The sequence below is a fragment of the Buteo buteo genome, chromosome Z, assembly GCF_964188355.1.
Source record: "Buteo buteo chromosome Z, bButBut1.hap1.1, whole genome shotgun sequence".
Taxonomy (NCBI): domain Eukaryota; kingdom Metazoa; phylum Chordata; class Aves; order Accipitriformes; family Accipitridae; genus Buteo; species Buteo buteo.
Window position 1 is genome coordinate 39,970,828 of NC_134204.1, and position 22,206 is coordinate 39,993,033.

The window sequence follows — 22,206 nt, forward strand, 5'->3', positions numbered from 1 at the left end:
TGTTGAGCTGACATTAAAACCCATTTAGATGTGTGAAGGCCTAGGGCAATTGCAGCAAGCAGCAGCTCCGAATGCTGACATCCAGAGAAGAATCAGGTGCAAGACAGACTTGAAACTCTTGTGCCGCAGGCTAGGCAAGACTGAGTGTGTGATGGAAAGGGTACACTGGGTCTCAGGGGAGGAGGGGACTGCTCATTCATCATAAGCAGCAGAGGAGGTTGCTTGCTTACACTCAATGGTGGAGTCCCTGGAAGGAGCTTTATGCAAATATAGCATTAAACTGGCTGTACAGAGCTGACATGATGCAAAAAGTAAAAGAAGTATAAGCTTGTTTTGGCTTCTCAGATGGTCCAGCAATAGAAGATCCAATCCAGGCAGAGCAAAGAACATCACTTTCAAAGGGTTTCAAAGACCACAGCCTTTTTTCTGGCGTTTTCAGCTTTTAGCATCTTTTTGCTAATGACCTTGGAATCAGTACACGTATCGGCAAATCCCATGCAGAAAGAAGTTCCTAAACCACTGGGAATAATGTACTGACATCTAATGTAAACATGCCCCGTCACATGGCACAGGTAATGTGTTGCACCCAAAACATGATACATTTCTGTGACACCTGACAGCTCTGAAGCACTGCCGGAAGCTGAATTCAACAAATTAATTCTTTTAGTAGAACTAGAAGGAAAGAGACGATGAGAAAAGAAAGCAAATGTTTTCATACAGCAAGAGGAGAGCTATTGCCTTGATGCAGAGGCTGTGACCTCAACTGTATGGAGGTACCCTGCTGGGGTGATGCTCAACAGCTATGTCCCTCCTGTTCTCCAGGCTAGAAGAGCCCACCACAGGTACTCCACACATCAAGTCTTGACTTTTGTTCATTTGGTTTTCAAAAATCTTGAGCCACAGATTTCAAGGGTCCCCTTACACTGGGAAGTTGAATGGACAAGTTGCATGGACACAACTAGGAATCCTGTTTGGATGGGCTGCAAGGACTATAAAAGACAACTCCATTTTAGTGACCTCAGTGTGAACTGCATTTCTGCTTGAAATGTTGCCAGCCTCCATTTTACATAATTTACAGCAGGTTTGCAAGGTTTGCTTTATGAAAAGGAAAACAAAAGAGATGATGCTGACCACTCAGGTGTGAGAATCAAAGTCTGCAACGTTTTATTTTACAAGCACCAACTGCTGCAACTGTTGAGTGAAAATTAATAATTCCAACTGAAAGAATACTGAGCCTGCATGATAGTACACCACCAGCATTATAATAACTACAGTTGTAAACTGCAGAATTTATAAAGCTTATCTGTTATAGTATGTAAACACAAGTGTAGATTAGGTGCTTCATTCCTCCCCTTTTGTCTATATACTGGGTTTATTATATTAGGGCTATATCTCCTACCATGAATCATGATCACTTGGATACTACATGATACCATGGGGAATCTGAAAGCCACACCATATCTTGGCAGATTGATTCCATCTGGGAAACATGGCCCCCAGAAAATAACATGTTCCCAGTGTCTGAATTCTAGCATGCACTGTGATGTGGAAGCATTTACATTAGATAGCTTGGCTCTAAATTTGAAGATTTCTTAATATTGGTACTTTGAAATTTTTCATGGAAAGCAGACACTTCTTGTAAAAATGCTATGTTTCATTAAAAAAAAAAAGATCTAGAAAAAGTATTTGCTTTCAGAGAGATAAACCAGAAACAACATACTCAATCAAGAAAACAGTAACCAATATGAGGTCTTGAAAATCAGAAATACTCAAACAAGATACATCCTGGAATGACCACTTACATTTCATTTCTGTCCTGCATATATCTGACTGGTTTTATATAATGGCCCACTATTGTAGCTGTAGAGTCTCGTCCATTCTTAGGGGTGACAATGAAACCTAGATATTGTTGGTTGGCGTGGCCCAAGAGTAGAAACCTGAGAGGCTGCGTTGGCCTCTGTGCCCTGCTATGGTGGCAATGCTGCCCTTCCTGTCACAGCAGCTTGGGTACTGCTGGTGGGACCCTGAAAGGTGCCAGCTAGATGGAGAGATAAATTAATTGGTATTTTGCAATGCAGCAGTGTAAAAAAAAGTCAAATGCATAGTAGGAGGTGTCCAGAAGAAGCTGAAAATTGTACATCAGGAAGCTCAAGGATTAGCTGTCAAAAAGATTTGTTCTCATTCAGAGAAAAAAATTGTGGGTTTCTTGAAAGAAATACTGTGTGTGTGTATGTAATTTTATGGTCTGTGACATGCAACTTGTGCGAAAAGATGACCTCAACACCTATGACTAGATGGAGCAACAAAAATGTAACAGAAAGATGTACACGTACTAAGGGTGAAACAGAGGCTGTACAACATGCAAGGGAGCATAGTAACAGAATAAATAAGCATCTACAGAATGTGCTCTTGGGCTTGTGGCTTGATGGTTAGAAATTAGACTGTTGAGGCCAATACCTGAAAGAGGCCACATGGAAATATTGATGGGAACTGTCCTGAAGCATAATGAGAGATCTCATGGTGCTAACAGAATTTAATGAAGCTATCAGGGAAGAGCAGCATCTGACAGGTGAAATGTGGAATAGGGAACATAGACAAGATATAGATGAGGATGACCGTGAGAGATCAATGCTGTTTTAGCAAAAGAAATGACTTTGAAATTTGTCCGGGCCTACCTAAAGCTACAGGGAGAACAAGAAGACTTGATTCTGCGAGGATGGCCCAATGAACAGTGAAGTAAGCTATAACACAACTAGTGCAACAGACCCGTCCTGGTTTCCTACAGACATGTCAAATATTGCTTGCCATTCCCTCTCTGATGTCCCATCCCCTGTGCTTGGCTGGGTAAGAGGCACCATGAACATGTACGAGGGGCTGGTCTGCTCAAACTGATTGGCCAGCAGCCACTGCCTTTTGGGGTGAACATGGGCCTGGGTCATGGCTTCTGCCTTTCCCTAAGGTTGTCTGTCTCCTTCACCAGCTGAATAGACTTTTTTCCAAAGCTTGTGGAAACCCAAGTGGCTGAGACTTCTGCTTCCCTTCATTGAAGCTGGACAGTAGCTAACGCAGTGTTGGATGGTCCTGATGGAAGGATGGGGTCCAGAGAGCAAGACTGCAAAAGCCCCATTCCATCAGCAAAACAGGCCAAAGCCATATGTTGGAAGGGAAGAGCAACAGTGCACAAGCTATACACCGCTCACATAAACCTAGGACTATACCTCACAACTTCCAGAACAGCAGATGACCTTTTCTGTTTCCAGCTTTGGCTACTCTGCTGGGCTCTTTTTTTTTTTTCCTTTCCCTTTTTTTCCCTCTACTGTAATTTCTTATTTTAGATTTCAGTAGACACTTCACAAAAGGCACTCTCCAAAGGTTATGATAGCTCAAACATGTATTGCACCAGTGGGTTAGGAGCTGCTTAAATCATAAGTACATACGGAAGACTGAACATTGCAACCTAGATAGTATAAATCAGCATAGCACAGACCTGCAGGGTTCTGTCATCAGCTGATGAGTCAGTCCTGCCGTTTCCAGACATTTCCTTGTAATATTTGGAGATCTCAAACTACAATAGTGAGGAAAAACTCCAACTTGGGGTCAAGTACAATGCTGGTGGGGATGGGTGTAATAACTACATGGACTGCACACAACATTCACCAGCTGTGAATTTGGCCTGCTAAGTGGAAATTATCCACAGTACTCGGCAGTGTCTGTTTCCTACAGGCTCTTTAGTTCTTTCATTTGTCTCTCTTTTCTCAGGAGAGGCTAGTTTTTCTCAGCATTCCCTTCTTTTGCACTGGGAACTGAAGAACTTTGAAGTGTGTCTCCTAAAACACTGATAATCATCCTCAATTAAAATGAATAATGAATTTTTAATTTGCCACTTACCCTTAGGATCCAGTTGAGTAGCTAAGAGCTCATCTCAGCTTATATCCTACGTTGAGCTCTCGCAGGGATCCACTTTGAATTAATGCTGCAGTAACACCACAGCTTTGGCTGGTTGCTGTAAGCATGCATATCAGTTTGTGCAACTATCAAAACTCCAGCTAGACCTTCTAAATAAAATCTCCATTCTAGAACCCAAAATAATGCCAAGCTAGTATCAGATCAACACTTTTCTGTACCCTAATTCAAGGGTATTATGACTGCAAAATTAGAAGTTTTGTAAACTGGTTTCATTACACAGATTACCTCAATAAAATTTTAGACAGTAGTAGAGGCAGTGACACAGGGAATAAAGCAAAAGTATGCCTTGTGGTTGCTGTCAAACATGAATAATAGGTCCCATTTTTTTTAAATGAACTGGCTGAAAAGTCTGAACTTTTTTTGCAGAAAAGCAGGAACACTTTTTCCTAAAAGTGGTTACATAAAGCTCATCCTATTTTTCATCTGTCCCTGGCATTCTCAATGTCATAATGCCCAAAAGATTTCCCTTTCAAAAACGGCTATAGATAGACCAGCAAGTTTCATAACCCCCATTTGTTTAATAAATTTGTAGCACTACACAATATGCAGCCTAGGAAGATGATATGAAACATTAAAACACTCATATGAGACTGGAAGTGCTTGAATTTAGTACAGGAATAACCCTCCCTTGTGTTCAAGTTACTGAATACTTACTGTCAGGAACAGATTGCACATTGAGGCAATGTTATGTGTGTGAATTCTGTATTTCCTCTCTCTCCCTTCAAAATAAATCAGAGTGTGATTTGCCTTTCAAAGAAATGTTAATAAATTACAAGAAACGACAATACAATTGAATGAAGTCCTAATCTGGAGGAACCTAGAGGATGGACCCAGAGTTCTGTTAAATCCTAGAGGATCTTTATAAATGCTTAAAGGTCTCCACTTAATAATACTCTTCCTGGGTTTCAGCCAATTTAGTAAAAAACGTATATTTTGTACTAATTAGAAATCATTTAGCTGGCAGCAAAACCACTAACCAAGGCAATAGCTGGAGCTTATGGGACATGGACTCTACAGGCACTGTATAATTATCACAAATTTATTGAGATGAGCTGTTTCCTAACTTCTTCCAGTATAGCTTACACAAAGAGAACTTTATATTAAAATTGAGACTGTTCCAAAACAAGAATGTGGTTTCATTTATTACAATTAAGGAAACATTGCTTGGAGTGGACATTGTTCACTATGAAACTTAGAAATATGCATGGAACAATTGGCATATTAAGGGTTTTAAACTAGAGTTGGAAGGGTTTGTCCTGTCATAGTCTGCAAAAGGCTGGGAGAGGTTAGACATACATTTTAGCACTTCTTTCACTGCCATAGGCTTACATTTAGATTTTTGTAAAAATTTTAAGCAACCTAGGTATAGAAATGCTTTAAAAAGTAATGACAAAACATTCTATGATCGCTCTATTTTCCTGTAGTGTGGCAACTGAGTTGGATCAAAGTGGTGTCAGTGTATAGTGTCAGAAAGTAAAACAATTTGGTTATCATAAGCAATGCCAGAGATTTCACTGATCAAGAGAAAAAAATCTCAGTGCAGTCAAAAAGGAACACAAGACAGTGCTCCATGCCTTAATATATTGCTTTAACTATTCCAATTTACATGTGACACTCATCCCTGCAAGACTACTGCACTATAAAAACTGCTGTGGTCTGATAATCAATTTCAGCATTTTTCTGAGCCCTATGTCCTGTTGCATTGCATTTTTCTGCTAAATGCATTCGTGTTCGTCTCCTTTGTGTTTCACACTAACCTTTTCTAATATCTTTTCACCCTTGTATAAAAGTATTGTCACTGTTCTGTGAAATAAAGTATCAAAACTGAATGGACTGAAGGAAGACATCACTACTTATAGAGCTGAGAACAACATCACAAACTGCATAACAAGCAGAATTACAGTATTCTCAAGAATAAGGTAGAAAGTAGTGAAAAGCACGAAGTAAGTGATGAAATCTGCCAAACAAAAGGCACACAGTGTGAAAAAGTGAACTACGGCCTCAGGAAGTCAAACTTAGGATGTTGCATGTGTACTGGGAAAAAATTAATTGTAAAACCAAATTTCTGTTAGCTTCCTTGTGCCTGAGAATTAAAGAACAATTGAACAATGTTGTCCAGGGTGACAAAGAAATATGGTATGGACACCAGATTAAGCTCTCAGAAAGCACAAGCTAAGTATGCATACTGTTGGTGCTGAGTGCCCAGAAACAACATACGCAAATGCTAAGGACAGGGAGCATTGACAGTGAGGTAAAAGGGTTGCTCTGATGAGGATGTAAGCAACATATCACTACTAATTCAAACCACACCAATTTTTGCAGATAGTGTGCCACTTTCATATACTACAGTGTTTCCAAAACCATCACTGCCTTGCCCTCTTGATTCTCATCTGCAGTGCTGTGTTTGCCTCCTCACAGGTTGTGTGTGAGACGCAACCCTGCAAGGCAACAGTTTTCACATGTCCCAGGCTCTCTATGCTCTGGCACCTGCTCTGGCCTTCTCACTTTGATGGTTTCTTGCAGAAAGCCAGTTACCATTTCTTCTGCTGTTGTCATTGCTGCTCTGAAGCATATGATAAGGAATCAGTCAAATGGCTATTCCTATGACCGGCAGCAACAGCATGCCTCAGTACTCGTTATACAATTAGCTTTACATTGATCTTTTTGTGTGATTTCTAATCTGACAATATTCACAGCACAGTTCTATTCCTGAGAAGGTTGTCATGATATATGGTAATATATGGGATGTATGATATGGTATTTTACATATTTTGACTGCTACAAATGGTTGCTTTCTAACTGCTTTTTGGATTCTCAAGAGAATGAACATATTTTGTCAAGTTTGGTTATACAAGAAAATATTCATATCTTTTGAGAAAAGGAGGAATTTTATATACTTGCTTTAATGGATTAGAAATGTACCCACTTTAGAAAACTATATTATCATGCTTTAGAAATGTAAGCTTTAGAAAAGATTGTTTTTAATACCATTTAATGCATCTTTTTAATTAATTTGTAAAACAATTTGAAAAGTAAGTAAAACAGAACAAAAGGTCACAAAATATTCCCCATCCTCAATCCCAGCTAAAAGATGTCACTGATTTCATTAATTTCATTGCTTAATCCAGCTGCTTATATTGTTCAAATAGTTATAACCACAGTTAAGATGGGACCTCATTGTCTTGGGTACTGCAGAAAAACACAGTCAGTAGAAAATCTTTGTTTCTTGAAAACATGCATCTGTGAAGAGAACTCTTGACTGTATTCCCACTTGCCACATATCCCCACAATAAATTTAAAGAACAATATTTCAAACAGCATTTTCTGCAGCATTTATAGTGCATGGTCTGTAGTGTGATCAAACCCCAGCTAGGAACACTGCCAATGGCCATCATTCATGAAATTACTGTGACGTTACTAGTTGGCCTGCATTTGACATATGAATTGGCTTAACTGAAAGAGAAGTCAAATTGCTTTCAGAAATAGCCAAAAAGCTTTATAATTTGCAGGAAAACCCAGTCTGAGGTATACTTTTAGGCTATCTAATCTACTGCTTTTTCAAATAGTTTTTGATTAATTGCTTTACTGTATAAATTTGCACTAGAGTTAGTAAAAAGGCACATTGCGTCGTGCTTATTGAACTGTGATAATTTGTGTTAAGCGTAGTGAAGCAGGACTGCCAGAACCAACACACGACTGATCCAAAGTCCACTGCGGTTACTGTGAGGCAGTGGATACTTGGTGATTTGAAAATCACAGGGTGAAAAAACTGGTGCTTAAATATAGTACGTTCTAGAGAATAGTCTTTATTTTCTAAATCTACATGAAGAGTTATAACATGAAGTCTGCCCTCCCTAAGTCTTCTTAAATCTGTAAGTGCTAAAATATGCACTTAGTAGAAGATAACAACATAATCAGTTATTTATGAACGTTTGGATCATTCAAACTACCAGGCTGGGCAACATACACTCACTAAAGCCTTTATGTAAATCTGTAATTAGGCTGGTTTTGATCTAAATTTACAAATAAAGAGAGATTACTAATTTGAAGGTAGGAAGAGATAGAACTAGAATATTTTACAAACTTTCAAAAATATTACATTTTTCCCAACATTTCTACCAAATTCTTTGTTGATTTTATTGATTAAATTTATTTCTAAATATAAGCTTTAAAAAAATCAGAATCTACAATCACAAAAAAGCACCATTCCAGCATCAGTTCAGCTAGAATGCTTCAGCATCATAATGCTCTAATTTATTCTTCCACTTTTCTTTCCATTCTTTATGAAGTTGAAGCATTTCCTTACTGAGCAACACTGTCAAATTAGTTTAAATCTTGCCATTCTCTGTTCTCGAGTGTACGGAAAGGGGAAAAAAATTAATTAGTTAAAAAAAATAGCAGAAGTTCTAAGTTTTGTCACATGAACTGAAATGAGTACAGAACTGAAATATTAATTTATTCTGATTGTCACCTTTAAGTAGGTAATGACGGTAAGATACAGTGCCCTAAGGGTATCTGCGCAGAAACGCACATGCTGCACATTTTTAATTGCTCACTAGATGGCAACATTCCTCTGCTGAAATACAGCTGTAAGGCTGTAGGCCCGTGTCCTGCACAATTTGGCTATCACCTTGGTAGGAGGGAATATTAAACTATGGCTTAGAAAAAGAGGTGAAGAAACATTACACAGGACTACAGTCACAAACCCATCATTTCTGCTTCACTGTGTAGTGGGCGGTGGCCTTGTAAAGGGAACATCAACACAGATGTTAATGTTGCCTCAGGTATGGGTTTTAGTTAGAGAGTTCATTGCGAGTGTGATGGTCCCTACAGTGTCCCTTCAAATAACATCTAACTGACCCATACATGTTCAGCAAGCTGTCTGTTAAGACTTGATTTGGCACAAGGAACAAATCCTGGAGATATAGAGAATAATAATAAAAAATGCTTATCATGTTGGAGAAGTGCTTTTGCAACCTTCAACAGGAAGGCACAGCGTACTTTTTAAGACATGAGCCTGATGCATATATTGCATATGCAGCATAGAGTGCTGTGGACATCCATGAACAGTATAGGCAGGGAGGAATAACCTGTATTCTTCCAAAGTTAATAGCAAGATTTCTACTGAAAGGAGAAAGGTGTGGGTCTGGCTTTCAAATATACCCTCAGCAGAGGAGTTGAGAATGTTCCCACGTGAAGATCTCCTCTTAGGAAGGGATAGTGAATGACCTAAATGCTAAGCTCCTGCTTGTATGATATTGCAGCAATGGAAATTTAATAACTTTACAGTATATGAAGTTGTTCAGTGTAGGTCCTGAGATGAATGTATTAACCCAGCTAAATTAAGGCTTATGTATGTACAGGATGTCATTTGCAGTTAACCAGCGGGGCTTTTCTTTTACATACCCATCCTGTGCCAGTCTTTAAAACATTTTGAAGGTTTTGCTTTAGTGTCATTTTCCAGTCAATGGGTCAGGGTCAAAAGAGCTGTGCGTTACAGTGCGTTTGGTGAGTAGGGCCTGTGATGCCTCCTCCAATTCTCACCATGTGGCTGCCCTAGTCAGCGGTTGCCCACCTTAAGATACACACAGCAGAGCAGGGTCAGAGGGGCTGGGGAAAAGGATGATCAAGCCCAAGCCTATCAACCTTACTTACTATTTGACTTTAATTTTAGTAGAAATGTAAGCTCTCCAAGCCATTGGGTACCTTCAAATAGCACTGAAGAAAAGTCACGTAGATATACATAACACTTTTTTTCTGTAATTATAGAGGCTAGGCTATGTGACCTCCTGCATGCTCTAGTGATGCCTTATTGACTACCTAAATACATACAGCTACAGGGCACTCTTCAATCTGAACTGGAGTGAATCCTTAACCAGTCTGTTTTCTCCACAACAGTATTCACTAATAATTTTTTCTCGTATTTAAGAAATCATAGGCTGGTAATCTCAGTTGCAGTCGAGGCAGGGAAACCTTTCCATTAACTTTTATAGACCAAGATCTGAGCCACATATTTTGTGAGGAAGATGCAATGCTCAGCTCAGTGACAGATAATATTATGCACATATATTTAAACAAGATGGTCTTTAATTTGACCAAGTCTAAAAATAAGCCTTTAATACCTGCTAATTTAAAATGACACCTGGAAGAAAGCATTGCCATCCCTCTATGGACCTACCAGGGTCAGGAAACAGAGCTTTCTTCTCTCTTTAGGATTTCCCATGCACCATCTGACTTCTGTGGCTCTCTCTGCGAGGATAAAGCTGTTTTGCAAATGACCAAATTTCGCTTTTGACACGATGAGCAGATTTCACCCCACTGTTTGAGTTCCCACTGCAGCATGAGGAATCTCTGCCTTCCCAGATGTGCAGATGGCATGGTGGTCAGGGAGAAATAGGGCCGTGCCGTGGGGTCCCTGGCAGCATGCACCCTCAGGCTGTCTCCTGTGCTGGCAACACTGCTGGCTGGCTGGTCACACCTGGGTCATGCCACCCGTGAACAGCAGGATAGGCAGAGAAAGAGCCTGCCCAACTCATCTGGTTGCTGCATCTGATCTACTTTGTGCTCTGCCCACCTGGCTACAAATGCAGATAAAGTCTCCAATAAGATGCCTTAAGTACAAAAATACCTCCTTTAAAAGAAAAAGGAGCTGGCCTGGAAAAGCAGCTGATACCAAGCTGAGGCTCTGCTCCTGTATGCTTATTTACAGGCTTTGACTGATTTCTTTATGCTTTGAGTTTCTTTTTCTAACAGGAACTGGAATACTGACTGGGGCACAGTTCTGCCTAATGGGCAACTACCTGGTTTTATTCAACTTGTCACCATTGTAAGCTCTGGCAGTTACATGATAAATTTGTGTCTGTATCTGAAATTGCTCTTTCTTATACTTAGCCCCGTCTTCCATAAGAAACATTACCTATCCTGTTTCTCATAGTGGTCAGAAAATATGCAGTTGTACCCTGGACTACTCAACTCATTTGGAGGAATATACTAGTACCAAATACATGTGAAGGAGTCCTATAAAACTTTAATTGGTCAGCATCTCTTTCTCCTACACCTATTTACTGGTACAGAATTTAGAGATACTAGTAAGCATGCAACACAGGATAAGCTGTATTTTGCTTCCTGTGCCATTCTAATACTATGTGTTGAAACATTTGCTGTGTAAAAATTTTAAATTTCAAAACTGTTAAGTTGCATCTATTTCCACTACAAAGTCTACTGCAGATGAAGGTATGTTCAGGAAAAAGAGCAATTTCACATTCAAATTAAAGGAAAGCTCTGTTAAAGATCAAAGTAGGCCTGACCATTGGTGGAATTAGAAAATTAACATGTGAAGAAAACAATGTAAATCATGTGTAAATTATGTCCTAGAGTGTCTTAGAAAATATTATTTTTATAACTGAATTAAACTGACAGGGAAAGTAAGACTTGTTACTTGGATTTTTCAGAGAACCTTACTGTTGGATAGCAAGCAAAAAGTAAATACTAAAGTAATTTATGCAATTGCAGCAAGTTGTTTAGTCAGGTGCTGCAGGGACCATTGTTAGAACTTGTTTTACAAGCATTTAACATTTTCATTAATAATTTGAAAGAGAAGGTTCACAACATGCTAATTAAATGAAGAGATAATTCTAAATTGAAAGAAGTCACAAAGCATCAGTGAGGACTGAGACATAATGTAATAGGATTGAAAAGGTTAGAAAAATAAGAAAGAGAAAAGGGGATTCAGGTTTAGAAATGTGCGGTCAGAGGAATCTTAATAAAAACTGCCCTGTACAGGAGAGAAGTGAGTGAGAAACAAGCAAAGCAGTAACACTGAAGGAATAAGTGAACTGGATATTGGCTGGCATGTGATGCGGAAGCTGCAAAGACTACTTTGATTCTGGGCTGTCTGTGAAGAAGTCTGTCCCTTTGAGAGCTTACAGCAACTTTTAGGTGCTCAAGGATGGAAGGAGCCTCACACATTCATTTATGAGGAAAAAATTAATAGCGTTCCAATCAAGATCAGACAAATGGCAAGTGAGGTTGTGCTTAAAAAAATACATGTATTTGAAGAATATAAAGACCAGAAGAAAACTAAGACTGGAAATTTGAATGTGGTAGAAAGTCTTCAGTGGGGAAAAGAACTAACATCATCTGGGATACATAAAGCAACAGTTCAGTATATCACTAGACAAGGTAGTTTAAAGAAATTTCTATCAGGCATGAGGATCAATGCAGTATAGCTTTTCCACCTCCTATATATTCTCTATGATTTCATTAACAGTTAAGGCAGTAACTTCTATTTAACATGAGTTGAGCTTTTTCCTAAATCTCACTGGAGTGAGTAAGATACATTGCTGCAGTGAAATTTAAGCACACTCTAATATGAAATCAATGCATCCCAGTACTTAAGAGTTTTCCTGCTTTGACTGCAAGACTGCAGCTTTACAGATGGTCCAACAATCCACTGCAGCATTAAGAGGTATTTTCTGTTTGTTTTCAAACACTGAAAATATAATTTGCCTGTGCACTAATCCCAATACTTTATGGTACATCTCTTCCATTTTTTCAGTTGTGTCAGCTGATCCGTTGTACTACATTATCTCTCACTAACACCCTTACCTCTCTGCTGTACATGCCACAAATGACATACAGCAGTGCTTGAGTAAAATCCTAGCAGTTTAGGAGCCCCAGTTCCAATTTCAAAAGGAAGAGAGGTAAATCCCAGCACCTGAATTTTGCTGTCAGCTCAGAGACAGGCCCTTTGCTATGTCCCGGTCCCTGTGCTCTGGGGTCTTCCCCACTTTCTGTGCTCACCTCTGTAACTGAGCACAAACCCTAATTCATGGACTGTCAGAACTGTCATATTTCTGGTACCTCCTCTGGGAGGTCAGTCTCTCCAGGAACATTTCCTTTGGTACAGGGTGCTGCAGGAAAACAGCTCTTATGACCGTTTAAATTGTCTCTCAGCTGGTTTGGAGTACCGCAAACCACTGTTGCAGGACTGAGGTTTGCATAAGCCACATGTGAGTAATACTCATATGGCCACAAGAGCCAAGAAGGCAGCTGGAGCAGATGTACCTCACTAATCCTCTGTACTGCTGTGCTCTGGGTGTAAGACTTCACTGGACAGCAGCCTAGGGCAAATGTGATAACAAAACATGTCCTGCTAAACAGAGTGGCAGAAAAGCATAACTTTCTCCTCCACAATTCACAGTTAAGCACACAATTTGTTATACAGCTTCCTGTACATGAGCATCCATGGGTAGAAAACATGCTACAGATTCTAGCTGTACTTTCATTTTTTTTATCAGACAGTAACTACTACATACACCCTTTCTGCAATATATATCAAGCGCATGCCACATCTCCAGGCCCCTCAGTAGGTCTGAGTACACACATAAATTTGCACATCTCAGTGTACCTCCGTGAGGCAGCAAGGCCACGCCAGAACTATAGACAGGTTTTATGATGTGACTTTAATTAATTTGTTATGGGTGCTCTTGAATACCATCTCTTTTCTTTTTTCCTCCTTCTTCTTTCTTTTTAATTAAATTCCATTAACGAAGTGTTACCCTTTGATTATATTCTGAACCACGACTGACTCAGCATACTTTACTTGTTGAGGTGGGAAGTACCTAATTAGGATGCCAATCTTCTTTCATGTTATTTCTTTATAATAGAAGTAGTACTTCCAGTTGCATTGGAGAGGTATGACTAGAGGCATTAGATGAACAGAAATCCTCCTTAGAGAAGGAACACTGTTAGCTGTTGCCTTTCAAACCATCTCATCTCACAGAGAGGTCTCTTTGCTACTTTTCAAAGAAGAAATCAAGGGACAGGTTCTCCAAGGCATTCAAGCAGCAGAGCAAGGGTATCCATTCAACTATATTCAGAGTTTGTGCACCTCACAAATTCAGTGAACCTGCTCTGCATGTACATCCATGCACCAGCAGTAGCGAGCTGGTGCTTTTTGACAATAAATACCCTAGAATTAGCTGCCATGGGGATTCTGGGTGTTGACAAGAATATGGATGGCTGGCTGAAGAGATCATTTAACCCTGCTAGTAATGAGCTCATTTGAAACAAGCTCCCCACTACTAATTATCACTTGGTTCTGATTGATTTATCACCTACTTTGATGCTCCTATTTCATAAACAGAACATGAACTGCTGAGTTTAGGAAACTGCATAATTTTCAGGTTTTCATAAAACCAGAACTGCCTTGATATTGTGTCAATACTGCCAGACTGTCTTTCTTTCCTTTGCTCCCTGTATGTGTGCACATATACATGTGTGAACATGTGATTATTGTGTACCTGTGTATGGAATGCCTATATAATATTTTAATACAGACAATATTGCAATCTAGCTTATATATACACATTACACTAGAGCAATAAGAATTTTCCTTACCTATTTCAGTCATGGATATCCCCGGAGCTAATTGCCCATTGTTGAAAGAGCTATAGGTAAACAAGTTTGGTACAGAGGTGAGGTCATAGATAGGTTCCTGCTTTATCTGTTTGATTCCAGTCATGTCTAACCCAGACTGGTCTGGGGAAGGCTGGGCAGAATCCACGTTATAGTAACCCTCAGACTTCGGCAGGTCAATGATGTGCCCATTTGAGTAGGTGCTGCCAGTTTCGTTATTCAGGTTGCTCAAGCCATTGCTGATGCTGTTGCTGTAAACCCTGGCGAGGGCTTCTGCCTCACCGCTCTGCTGCTGCCTTTGTTCCTGCAGTCGCTGCTGGTGCTTCTGCACTTCAGCATACAAGCTATCCCTCTGCTTTTTGGACATTCTTCCAAACTTCACAGCTGAAAAGCAAAGCACAATGCAAACCATTGTTGTCTTTCATTTTTTCTTGATTCTCCTGAACCCCACCACTCTTGACATTTACTTTCAGCATTACTTTATCTGTGGAAACTTGTCTTTTTCTGTGGAAATTAGAGCAGATGCAAAGCTTTACACCATATGCATCTCACAAAGGAAAAAGTATTGTGTGCTTGGATTTACAAGGTGACGACAATGACTCCTATTTGACAGGAGGGCCTCAGTCAAGCAGTTCAGTTCCCACTGTGAATATTAAAAAGCCCATGCATCTTTTTATATCTCTGTGTTCACTGAACAACAACCCAGAGCTGTATGAAATGTACAGTCTGTAGATTCATATCCCATGTGATTTACCAACTTTCCACAAACCTTTAAACAGTGCACTAACAGGATTAGTACTCTGGATTAAAACAAGCCCTAAAGCCTTATTATCTCATCCTTTCAATGGGGTGTTATCTTCACACTTTTTCAAAAAAAAAATCTTACAGGTTAGAGTTAGAACCTAGAGGAAAATAACAGATTTGAAGGTAAACAGCACAAATGAATGTCATCTTTTCCACAGAGGGAAGTCTCAGGGATTTACACAATCAATTTACATAATCTCCATGCATAAATCCATGCATTCCTTCTGATGAGAAAGAGAGGAAAACACCAGAGTGCAAACCACTCTCCCCAGGAACAGGGTTCATTACACTGAGATTGAAATTTTCAAAAATGATAGGCTTGATTGCTGTGGAACTAGGAGGAGTTCTAAATCCACAGACTGCATATACAGTGGGTCATGGCTGATTATCTTCCCCCATCCCCCCTGCCCCATCTTTCTATAAATTCTGGCTTTCTACTGGGCTAGATCCTGGGATCTCAGAGCAGACATAGTTGTTAATTGTGCTCCAAAACTGATGAGGGATACATTCAGCATAATTTATCAGAGCACAGATAAGATGATGTTGCTCTGGAAATACTAATTTCTACATATTATAAGGTGTATTTTCCAATGCTGAGTATTTCCTGTCCATCTGTAATTGGAATCAATTCAGAATCATCACATTTATTAGCACAGAATGGGCTTGGCTCTCATTTTTGCTACCCTATAGTTCAGCTATAGCCCTCGAGAAGAGTCTGAGCCTACACATGTGGATGAATGTGAAAATCTTCAGTCGGGACAAAGAATAGAAAAGGAATAGTGTAATATGAAAAGGCAGTGCCGCAACACCAAAGAGATGGCAGCCTCTTCAACTTATTTGCACTTTTTTACACTAAGATTTTTTTTTTTTCTTGTTGCCATCGTCAGGTTACTTGCAGCCCTTCACACAGCCTGCAAGCTACCTCACAAGAACACAGTCCATGGTGCATTGCACACCCTTACAGACAATATACAGTGACTGTATTTTGAAAAATGCAACTGTGTATTTTCTTCAAATTTAAGGCCTCAGTAATAAAAACAAACACCCACTGTTTATTCTCATTATATATTCATTAATTGGATTCCCCAGCTGCTGTCAATTAGCATCCTGCCTCTGCGTGATAAAAATGAATCTGTTACATGGCTGAGAGGTAAAAATCACATTCAATTTCTCTGTTAAAAAAATACATACAGCTTATTTTAGACTTGCAAGAGCTCTTAATATTGTTAGGTATAAACACCCTTACATAAACAATGAGAGAAGAAAGCAATACTCTCAGAAGAATTGCTCCCTTTGTCTGTATGCAGTGGTCCCTGAATTATAGGTTGGGAAGACAGTGCTGTCAGTCACATTAAAACGCCCCTGTGATACCTCAAATCATTGGAAGATATTACTCTTAGGAGGAAAGCATGTGCTGTTAAATTACTGAAATGTTACTACTTTAATCTCCTCCAGGAAGAATCGGGAGCTAAGGCATCAAGTAAGCTGCATCCTTGGACCAAAAAGAGTTCAGGGATTAAAGGCTAGACTGAAAGGCCCCTTCCAGACTGGTGAGACTGGTGAGCAAATTGTTTCAGTGAGACATGAGACACGCTGAGGTAGGAAAAGACCGATTACAGTCCAAACTTAAAACAAGTTTATAAGCTGTGGACCATCTAAAGAGATAGGTCTTTCAATAACATCTCCATCGATGACTGTTAATTTCAAATGACACATTTTGTGTAAACTTTCTAAGACAGAAAATGCTGCCAGGCAATTGAAATTAATATAAACTGCCTTCAAAAATAAAACATTTTCTTATACTTCCTGACTGTTTAAAACGTGTCTGTGAGCTGGAACCCCCCAGGATACTGAAGAAAGCAGTGGTGGCTGAGGCAGGTTGGCTGTGGGCAGCCTTGCCCAAACCTCCCACTGCCCGCAGCTCTGGTGTGGTGCACATCCTCAGTCTGCAGATCATGGCTTGTCACACCACAGCTTGGAAGGTGGACTAGAGCGCTGCAGGGACCAAAGGATCCTGGTATTGGATACATTGTGGAGCTTTCCTCTGTTGTAGTGTCCATTTTCAGTTCTAAACTATGACATGTTTCTTCTATAGACCCAGATGGGGACAGGGGGCAATGTACAGGTAAAAAAAATGTTTTTTTTTTTAGCAAAGCACAATATTTGGTCAAGTGCTCTGAATAAAACAAACAGAAACCCCTAATGCTATCAAGGTGTAAATTTCTTCTTAACTGCCTATTTACTGTCACAGACCTTTAGAGATCTCAAGGAAAGAGATGCTTTCACACATCAATATTTAAGATAAATGTTAATGCCTAATATAAGAGGCTATCTAAACTGGAATATAAATCCACCTTTTCAGAGGTGACCTTTTTGTGCTTTTGGTCAGAACAACACATGTCACTTCTGATTCTTTCTGTTCCAAACTAATACTGCTCTCCATTTCACAATTTCCCCACCCTCCCCATGAAAATAGCTTTCTTTGTTAACTGAATGACAAAGATTCGTGTCTCACAGTGCGTGCATTACAAAGCAAAGAGCTTCTTCTCTCTCTTTTTCCAGAAATCTAGAGGGAGTTTAAGTCAGCAGTGAAGAAGAGTTTCAAAGGGTTTAGGCGTGAAGCAGGAATCTTGACTCCTTACCATCTCGAGACATTCCCAGGGCAAGACATTTCTGCAGTCGGCAGTGTTGGCAACGATTTCTGTTGGTTCTGTCAATTAAACAGTTTCTCTGCCTTGGGCATGAGTAGGAAGCATTGTTCTGCTGACTCCTCCGAAAGAATCCCTAGGGGCAAGAAAGCAAGGGAGACAGAGTATTACCATGTGCATATATGTGTGCACACACATACATGCACACACACAGAGAACCATGTAAATGACTCCAATATACTCTTATTTAGTGCAATGCTACTTATGCTGTGGCTTTGCAGATGTGTTGGCCTTTTATAGTGAAATTAAAGAACATTTACTTATAACAAGGAGAATTGTGCTTTATTCTGCAGAGAATGTAATTCTACTTTGTTAAAACACAAACAATAATGTTACAGAATGCATTCTTATTGTGCAATAACGACTATGTATCATCGAATGCTTGCTCCTAATAGAGGAAAAGCTTGTCAGCATTTGTTAACAGATGACTTAAAAGTACTTGTTCTGACTGTTTTCTTCCTGTAATGAAAAGATTGGTAATAACCAGCACTGGCTATGCATAGCGTTAGAAGCTGAAATCTGCTGCTCAATTTAAGCTGGCAAATGTTGATCTGATCTGGAGGGACTATACACTTCAGGAGTGAAAAGTAATTCAAATTCAAGCATCACAAAAGCACTAGGATTTAATGACTGTATCAAGTAAAGCCAACACACAAAGAAGAAAGCAACACCTTTAGACACTACCATGAGAAAGTAATGACATTTTCCATTTCAATGGAATATAAGATTATCCATTTTATCTATGTAAAATTTTGTAGTTATTCTATCTCCTAGAAGTTTTTCTGGCCAGCTGTGGGCTATTTTGCTAAAGATCAGAAGGCTAGAAGGAGAGTATTAACCCATACCTAATGCCTTATAAGCTCTTGGCTTCTACGAATGAGAACGAGAGGTACCATTATGGTAAAGGTCACAAGAAATGGCAGATGTGACAAGAGGAATGAAACCAGGGGGTGAGGATTATAGAGTGAAAGAGAGAGGAAGAAGGCATTTTATGATATTCTTTTCTTTACTGTAAAATAAAGGACAAGAGGAACAGCAAGTCCAGAAAGAGATGAACAAAAGAAGTTCCTTGACCACTTTGGCATCTTTAGGTGTAGGCAGCTGGGATAGAGTTAATTTTTTTTCTAGGAGCTGGTATAGCATTATGTTTTGGATTTAGTGTACGAATAATGTTGATAACACACCGATGCTTTTAGTTGTTTCTAAGTAGTGTTCATACTAAGTCAAGGATTTTTCAGCTTCTCATGCCCAGCCAGCAGGATGACTGGAGGGCCACAAGAAGTTGGGAGGGGACACAGCCAGGACAGCTGACCCCAACTGGCCAAAGGGGTATTACATACTATGTGACCTCATGTCCAGTATATAAACTGGGCGGAGCTCGTCACGGGGGCAGATCTCTGCTTGGGAACAAAATCGGCGTCGGTTGGTGGGTGGTGAGCAATTGCATTGTGCATCACTTGTTTTGTATATTCCAATTCTTTTATTACTATTATTACTATTTTCACATATTTTTTTTTCTTCCTTTCTGTCCTATTAAACTGTTCTTATCTCAGCCCACGAGTTTTACTTTTTTTTCCAATTCTCCTCTCCATCCCACTGGGTGGGGGGGAAGTGAGTGAGTGGCTGTGTGGTGCTTGGCTGCTGGCTGGGGTTAAACCATGACAGTGGGGTTGTGTGGTCGGAGAGCTGGAGGATAGCCTAGCCACTGCAGAAGGCCATGAAGAGAAAAAGGGCAGAAAGCATCATTACTGCAGTTACAGTAGTCACCAGAAGTGATGCCAAAGTGGTTGTGCCTTTCTGGACTGGTTTGCAAACAGCTCTGACGGGAGCCAAAATGCAAGAGGCGACTCCATTTATCAGTCAAAACCACTGTTATCTCTGCACAGGCTGACAGATGGTAATACTGAGCAATGGAAATTGCATCAGCCGTGCGTTTTGGGGAAATGAGAGTGGGGAATTAACAGGGTGACAGCACCACAGGGCTCAATTTGCTTGCTACAGGTAGTGCCTGAATTCTCACTCAAGTCCTCATGAACGCAATGAGGATGGTGTGGGGTATCAGTAACAACAGGTGACAGGCATGCTTTCACACCAAGGACACCAGCAGTGCTAGTTCCTGAGGTCAAGCTTAAAGAGGCTCACTTCATCCGGCCTGTGGAGGTTTTACCAGTTACTGTAATATATCTAAAGACAATTTAGTCTTAATTTAAACTTAATTTAACTTAAAGTTTCGTGATTTGCACTTTTGAAAACATGGATGTCCTTTAAGGGAACTCTCAGAAAAAATCTGGTGGGGACTTATCTAATTCTGGCTGACCAAAACTTCCTTAAAACTATGGAGAGTAGTTTAATTTAAGGCTAAATGGATGCTAATTTCAGACATTTCTACACTAATTGCTGAACTTTACAGCCAATTTTGGTTTTGACATGAAGAGGATTTTCTGATTTAAAGGTTTAGATTTTAGCAGCTCCTATGTGGATATGGATTTGAGAGAACAAATGAATTAAGTAAAGTTAAAAAACCCCACACAACCATCTAGCATTGACTATGACTTATCCTGTAGTGCTGTTTTTTCCCATTAAGGTTGATCTCATCACAGGAGAAATTGTTTGCTCCTTCTTTGCCCCTCTCAGGAAAAAATCAAGGGTCACTAAATAAAATTAATCTACAGCAGGTAATTTATTTTTCCAAGGAGACTTTTGTACTCTCTTTCCCCTGCATAAGATCTAAATGTTGTCTTACAAAGTACAGACAATCTTTTAATTTCATTTTTTGGGGATCTTTACATAGTATTGGCTATATTTACTGAGAATAATTCCACCTGGGGGAAGGAAGATGCAGTTCATTACTAAGGAGCTATGGACTTAAAGACAGGTTTCTCAATATTCCCAACACTGACAACAAGTCTTTCGACATCTTGAACAAGTCACTTCATCCATCACCTACAGTCAGTCTGAGAAGGGAAACAGTCATGTGAACTACTGCCTAAAGCATAGCAAAAGAGTGGTAGCAAATACTTTGTTCGGGGGTAGGCAGGAGAGATGATAAAAGGCTTCTCAGCAAAAGAAGGAGCGACAGAGACAGATAGGGTGGAAACCTGTCTTCAGGTTTTGCCATCTCCATGATGATAGTGACAGAGCCACCATTTTCTTCAATGGGTTCAGCAGGTTATTCAGCACATGCAGGCATGCACACTAAAAAGCAGTAATATTTATGATGCCCCTTAAGCACTTATAATATGCATTTGCAGTTTCATAGCTAATGTAGGGACGCAGAGTTAAAGGATTTCCTGTCCCTTGAATTTTGTAGCACTGCCACTGGCAGTACAATCCTTGGATGCTGTGTCCTGAAATGCTGGCACAATGTGTATGCATGTTTGTGGAGTGGTTCTTGCCTCTTTCTTCCACACATGGTCTCCCTCTTAATTAATTCCGATTTCTAATGCATTCAGAAAAAAAGAGCCAGAAATGGCCAGTTATTAGTATTCAGGCTGAGCAAATAGTTATTTAATTGCTGGGCAATGGAGAGCAGAGTTGCACTGCCCGAGACAGCACTTACGTTAAAAGAGAGCTCTGACAGACTGAGATGCCTCCCATAGGACCCAATGTGAAAACTGACATCTTTTTCCACAACAGGCTCACAAAACAAGATTAGACTAATTGATCTGATACTGCAAAACTGGCACAGAAACAATAGGGTTAAAACTGTTGTAAGTGGAAGAGAAGCTCTTTATCTCAATAAGCAGTCTACACATAGAGCTGAGGGGTATCATCTCCTCTTGAGGCACACACAAGGGCCAGCATTAACCCTAATCACGTCTACAGGAGACTATACCTCTAACTGCTCTGTGGGCACTGAATACTGAGACAAGATGCTGCTTTTCTGCTTAAAGCATTTTTCTCCTGTAGCTTTTGCACCAATTTTGAAGTATCAGATCAATTAGTCTAATCCTGTTTCATGTGATCATCATAAGAAGATGCTTATTTCTAGTCCAGTGCCACAATAAGACAATGACACACTGCGGGTTGTTCCAATTACAATTGTTAATACTTCTGAAAGACATCTGAACTTTGCAAATATATTGCTTCTCAATGTGTTGGCATCAAAAACTTTCTTTTGGGAATGGGTGCCCCCAAATTGTCAGATTTTTCAGATGTTCTAAAATTTTGTAAAGCATTAAGTAAATACAGACTTGCCATTTCACTCTATAAATATGCGCCCACTTTCAAATGTACCAGTTTGTTTCCACACAGAAGAAATCAGAGGAGCTGCTTCTCCATCTTTGCAATTTCACATTTGCATTCAAAG

General features: G+C 39.8%; 1 protein-coding gene across 1 annotated transcript in view; it reads right to left on the reverse strand.

Moving 5' to 3' along the window:
• Positions 1–22,206, reverse strand: part of RORB (RAR related orphan receptor B) — a 40,965-nt gene that overhangs the window by 13,277 nt on the left and 5,482 nt on the right. Inside the window, exons 3-4 of the mRNA XM_075020817.1 lie at positions 17,832–17,973; positions 14,368–14,769 (exon numbers count right to left, since the gene is read on the reverse strand). Of these exons, the coding sequence (XP_074876918.1) occupies positions 14,368–14,769; positions 17,832–17,973 (544 nt within the window). The remainder of the gene's footprint in view (positions 1–14,367; positions 14,770–17,831; positions 17,974–22,206) is intronic.